General features: G+C 48.8%; 1 protein-coding gene across 1 annotated transcript in view; it reads right to left on the reverse strand.

The window, feature by feature from the left end:
* Positions 1-3992, reverse strand: part of PGLS (6-phosphogluconolactonase) — a 7711-nt gene extending 3719 nt beyond the window's left edge. Inside the window, exon 1 of the mRNA XM_004384402.3 lies at positions 3486-3992. Within this exon, the coding sequence (XP_004384459.1) occupies positions 3486-3773 (288 nt within the window). The 5' untranslated portion in view covers positions 3774-3992. The remainder of the gene's footprint in view (positions 1-3485) is intronic.
* Between the last annotated feature and the right edge of the window lie 2423 nt (positions 3993-6415).

Here is a 6415-nt window from a genome sequence, read left to right on the forward strand (position 1 = left end):
AGAAAGGAGGAGTGTGCTGTCACAGTATGGGGAGAGCAATTAGAGTCACTAACAATGTATGTATAAATTTTTGTATGGGAAAAATTAAAAAAAAAAAGACCACAGACGCCACACACCAAAATGGGATGCAGAACATTTTCTTAATAAACTTTGTTATGCCAGTTGACCTAGATGTCCCCCGAAACCACAGTCCCCAGAACCCAGCCCCTGCTACTCTGTCCCTCAAAGTGTTTGGCTGTGTGCAGGAAACTTCTGAGCTTTTGGTTTAGTCCAGTTGTGTTGCCTTCCCCTATATTGTGTGTTGTCCTGCCCTTCACCTAAGATGATTCTTGTCTACTATCTAGTTAGTGAATAACCCTCTCCCTCCCTCCTCACCCTCCTAACCATCAAAGAATGTTTTCTTCTATGTTAAACCTTTTCTTGAGTTCTTATAATGGTGGCCACATATAATATATGTATGTGACAATACATATATGCAACAGACATATGCACACCCATGTGCATTGCAGCATTGTTCACAATAGCAAAAAGATGGAAAAAACATAGGTGCCCATCAACAGACAAATGGATAAAGAAATTATGGTACATACACACAATGGAATACTATGCAAAGATAAAGAACAATGGTGAATCTGCGAAACATCTCACAACATGGATGAATCTGGAGGGCATTATGCTCAGTGAAATTAGTCAGTTGTAAAAGGACAAATATGAGATCACTGTTGTAAGAACTCTTTTAGTGTTTTGTTAGCTTTTTGTTTTTCAACCTAAGCAAGTACATTTTTCTTATTCTAAAAAAAAGTTTTAAAGTCACACAAAGTAAAAAGAAAGAACAAAATCCCACTTTTTAATTTAGCCCTTAGGGAGGACGTCCAGGAAATAGGATCCGAGCATGGCCCATCTTGATGTGTCCCCAGGTGCAGGTAGGACGGGTTCCAGCCCTGACTCAGTTGTGACTCATTGAGTGACTCGGGCAGGTGAGCGCTCCTCTCTCAACTTCAGTGTCCCCTTCTCTAAAAATGGCTTGGTGGTGGCATCTGACCTTCTCTAACATCTCAAGGGGAAAGGACAATCAATATCAACAACCCAAGGCTGACTCCTATGAGGCGGAGGTCAGACACACTTCCTCTCTCCAACCTTTTTACCAGTACTGACACCAACCATCCCTCCTACGCACTCTACTTTTCTGCTGGGTTTGAGAATTCATTGCAATGGCCACACAGAACTCAGACAATACTCATGATTATGGGGTTTATTAAGGAAGTAACAGGTTACAGTTCAGGATCAGAAACAACTCAGATACAGTTCTTTGATCAGGATAGCCTCTTCTCAGCCGTGCCCGCAGGCAGGCCTCTCTCCGGCCCTTGGCCCCTCGGCCTGCCCTCTGCCCTGATTGGGCAAGTGTTACAAAGCTTTTTAGCTCCGCCAATAAGTGCCCACAGGCATCCTACTCTGCCAAAGCCCTCAGCTCTCTAGCTCTGTGGGTCAGCAAGCCTAGCTCCACCATCAAGTGCCCAGAGGCACCCCAGTCTGCCAGCAAGCCTCCTGCCCGAAGGCATTCAGCTCTCTCGCTCTGCAGGCTGGGAAGCCCACCGCATCATCTCTTGCCAGTCTCCTGGTTCTGCTGCCTCTACTGCCACCATTTCTCTGCTGTTGCTTCTTGCCGCCTCTTGCCATTTGCTGTGTTACAGCTCTGTCTCCTGGGTCTAGGAGGTTCTCAGCACAGGAATCCCGGGTCCAAAGAATGTGCTCCACCTAGCTCTTCTTTCTTGGTGGTAATGAGCTCCCTTCCTTCCTGCCTCTGGGATGGCTCATTTTAAGCCTAGCAGGATGGCAAAACTGACCAATCTCCTCATTAGGGTTCCATATACCTTATTTGCATGTTCCCACCCCACACAAGGGTACCATGCACCTTATTCGCATTATTAGCAAGCTGGCCAATCCCCTTGGTGGGCCACAAGCACCTTATTTGCATAGTCTCACCCAATCATTCGGTGGGAGTTAACAAGACCATGGTGAAAGGCCATATAAAAGCCATCTATCACACTGCACCATCTGTGAAATAGGAGTAACAGCAGCCCTACTTCATAGGCTGCAGTGGGTATTCATGAGATGACATGGATGAAGTGGTCAGCACTGGGCTGGCACTTGACAAATGTTCCTTCTTGTGAAAAACAACAGCGTCATCAGCTCACACCTAGAGCACGGCAAACCCTTGTGGAACCTAGAACCGTTTCACTACACAAACACCCAATGTTGCTTCTCTGCTACTTTGCTGGACTCTGAGCTCCTGCCTGCCTTGCTCTCCCAGGACCTTGGGTCCCCCTGTATCTACCTGCCTGCTTGCCCCTGAGGGTCCCCTCCATCCTGTCCCCATTTCCTTGCTAGGCTCATCCCTGCTGCCAGGAGCACCAGTGCCCCTTCCTCAGGGTCAGTACCAGGGATGGGGCCCACACCTGGCTCAGGTGACCTGTGGCTCCTGGCCAAGGTCACCCCTTCCTGCCTTCCCCAGGTTATTCTCCTCCCCGACAGGAGGGGGGCTGACCAAGATATAGCCAGGCACCCAGGGCAGGCCACTGCTCCTCCCAGCCTATTTCCCTGCTTGTAAAACGTGGCAGGTCCCTGACTCTATGTTGCTGTAGTTAGGTGCCATCGAGTTGGTTCTGACTCATAGCAACCTTCTATACAACAGAACGAAACACTGCTCCGTCCTGCGCCACCCTCACAATCCTTGCTATGCTTCAGGGCATCGTTGCAGCCACTGTGTCAATCCATCTGACTCTACAGAGGCCAAGCTAACCAGACTGGAGGCTCTAAGAACCGCAGGCGACTTGAACACCACAGAGAACTCAGGGAAACAGAGGCCCAGGCTGCATGGGGAGGCAGGGCCAGTGGTACACCCGACCCTCCCTGCCCCTAACTCTGCGCTGTGCATACTACAAGGCTGCAACAAGACGCCGAACCAACTTCTCGAAGTCGCTGGACCGGCCAATCTGTTTCACCGCCAGCCCTTTCCCACGCCATGCCCTCTTCCTACACACAGGATAAAACAAAGAAGGGATCTGAAAGCCCCCACGGCTCTCCCACGGAAAAGAAGAGGGTGGCATAGCTCGGGTATGACCTCAGGGCAGCCAGACGACCACTTCCAGGCTTCCAGCGAGATAAAAACAGAAGCTTTGCTTTGACCCTAGGCAGCCCCCGTAGCCAGGATTTAGGCGGTGGCCAGAGATCTCTCAGCACGACCGCTGGCAGTCCGCGTACCTAGCATTTAGGGAGAGGGCAAAGTCCAACGCTATCGCGGCATAGGCAGAGTATAGACGGTGGCCGTGGTCCACCTCGATATAACCCCCGAAGGCCCCCGTAACCTAGGTTTAGGTGCTGGGTGCGGTCCGCCCTGACATGACCCCTGGCGGTCCCCGTAGCCAGGGTTTACGCATGGGCGGGGACCGCTTGGCATGATCCCCAGCGGCCCCCGTAGCCCTCACCCGGTAGAGGCCATACGTGCTCTCGGGGTGCTCGAAGGGCACGAGGCGCTCATCGCAGAAGCCCAGCATCCACCGAGCGAGGCTGGCGGGCCCGGCGGGGGCGGCGGCGGCGGGCAGCTCGCGGGCCAGCATCGAGACAAGGCTGCCGCCTGACAGGCCGAGCGCGAAGCGGGCGCGGGCTCCTGCCAGGCAGCACTCTGCTCGCTGAACCACCAGCTGCGCCAGCGACACGCCCAGCTCCTGCGGGCTCGAGAAGACCGAGATGAGGCCCGGGGCCGCGGCGGCCATGGCGACGGCGGCAGAGGAGAGGCGGAAGCGCTCCTGGAGGCCGCCAGTGCGCCTGCGTGAGGGTCAGACCTGTCGCATGGGTTTTGGTAAGCCGACCTGACCGCCCATTGCGCATGCGCATTTCAGCGTGTGAAGCGCTCCCGGTGCTGGGCCGCCGGTCATCTTACTCTATTCTTATCGGTTTTTTTTCATTCTACTGTGTCTGACCCGATTTCCGGGCTGGGCAGGCGGAACCGGACACAAACGCTCTCAACCTTGTGGCGTCAGGGTCGGGCCAGAGAGGAGGACCTCGAGCTGGGGGAGCCGAAGCGTGGGTCGCGGAATGAGGGAGGGAGGTGGGGTAGGCTTTGAAATTCCCGCACCTTGTAACATATTTGCCTTGTTTATAATTTGTCGTCTTTCGATTTCTTGGAAGATACAAGTTCTAGAGTCGTGCACAACTTGAACGTAATCAGTGTCACTGAATTGTACCTGCAGAAATTATTGAGATGGTATATGTTTTATTATATCTATTTTCACCACAATAAAAGTCAGTTCTATGAGGGCAGGGAGATTTGTTTTGTTCACTGATGCGTCCCAAGCCCCCTTAGCTGAGCTTTTGATGAGAGATCAAAACCTACTTGTTGAAATTTCTTCAGCCAGTGCTTCCTGGGGCTTACTGTGTCCCTCTGAGGACCTGCAGAGGCCACCAGCCTGGCTCTTGCTTTCAAGAGCTCCCAGGCTGACAGTGAGTGGGCCTTGGTGTATTAAGAGTATTCTGGGGGAGTAGCATGGGCAGAGGGCTGAAAGGGGGAGAAGGCATGCTGGACCTGGACAATTCAGGGAATATAGTAAGTAGAACCACCACCCTTCTGTTAGTTTTTTGTACTGTGGTGGGTTGCATGTTGCTGTGATGCTGGAAACTATGCCACTAACATATACCAGCAGGGTCAACCAGGATGGACAGGTTTCAGTGAAGCTTGCAGACTAAGATGGATCAGGAAGCAAGGCCTGGCGATTTACTTCTGAAAAGTGGACAATGAAAACCTTATGGATCACAGCAGAATGTTGCCCAGTATAGTGCTGGAAGATGAGCCCAAACATAACCAGCAATCATGAAGATGGCACAGGACCGGGCACTGTTTTGCAGTGTTAAAGATAAGGTTGCTGTGAGTCAGAGTCAACTTGACAGCAACAACAGTAAATGCAAACAGATCTTTGCATCTTTAAAATCAGTAGCAAATTATGAAAAAATCCATCTACAATAGCATCAAAAAGAATAAAATACTTAGGAATACATTTAACAAAAAATACAAAATTTATACGTTGAAAGGTATAAAACACTGTTCAGTTTAAACATAATCTAAATAAATAGGAAGCCATCCCATGTTCATCCATTGGAAGACTTAATGTTGTTAAAGTGGTAGTACTCCCCAAATTCATCTACAGATTCAGCACAATCTCCATCAAAATTCCAACTGCCCTTTTTTTGCAGAAATTGACAAGCTGATTGTAAAACTGACAAAGAAATGCAAGGGACCTAATACAGGTAAATAATCTTGAAAAAGAAGAACAAAGCTGGAGAACTCATACTTCTGATTTCAAGATTACCACAAGGCTTTAGTAATCCATACTGTGGTACTGACATAAGGATATATAAAATCAGTGGAATAGAAACGACAGTGCAGAAATAAGCCTTCACGTTTGTGGTCAGTTCATTTTTGACAAGTGTGCCAAGACAAATAGGGGAAAGAGTAGTCCCTTTAACAATTGATGCTGGAATAATTGATAACCACATACAAAGAATGGTGTTGGTGCCTGTGGTAAGCAGAATAATGTCCCCTCCCACCACCGCAATATGTCCACACACTCACCCATGGAACCTGTTAAGGTTGCAGATGGAATTAGATTGCTGATCAGTTGACTTCAAAATAAAGAGATTATCATGGATTATCACAATGGAGTCCTGGTGGCACAATGGCTAAGCACTCAGCTGCTAACTGAAAGGTTGGCAGTTGAAACCCACCTTGCAGCTCCGAGGGAGAAAAGATCTGTGATCTGCTCCTGTAAAGATTACAGCCTAGGAAACCCTGTGGGGCAGTTCTACTCTGTCCTATAGGGTCACTATGAGGCAGCATCGACTTGACAGCAAACAATAACAACAGAATGGCTGTCAGAAAAAAGGTAAGTGTTGACAGGATGTTGGAGAAATTGGAACCCTTCTCCATTACTGGTGGAGATGTAAAATGGTATAGCTATTTTGGAAAACAAGTTTGGCTGTTCTTCAAAAGGTTAAACATAGAATTATATGAGCCAGAAATTCCACTCCTAGGTATATACCCAAGAGAACTGAAAACGTTCACACAAAAACTTGTACGTGAATGTCCACAGAAGCATTATTTATAATAACCAAAAGGTGGAAACCACCCATGTGTCCATCAGCTGGTGAGTGAATAAAATGTGGTGTATCCACACAAGGACCAATATTGTATGGTCCCATTTGTATGACAAGTAGAATAGGCAAATGTATAGAGACCAAAGTTTATTAGAGGTTACTAGAGAGGGGATGGGGTGTTATTGCTCAGTGGTGGAAGAATTTGGAAATGGACAGTGGTGATTAGTGTCATAACATGATGAATGTAATCAGTGTCACTGAATGCACA

The sequence above is a fragment of the Trichechus manatus genome, unplaced genomic scaffold, assembly GCF_000243295.1.
Source record: "Trichechus manatus latirostris isolate Lorelei unplaced genomic scaffold, TriManLat1.0 scaffold00122, whole genome shotgun sequence".
Classification (NCBI taxonomy): domain Eukaryota; kingdom Metazoa; phylum Chordata; class Mammalia; order Sirenia; family Trichechidae; genus Trichechus; species Trichechus manatus.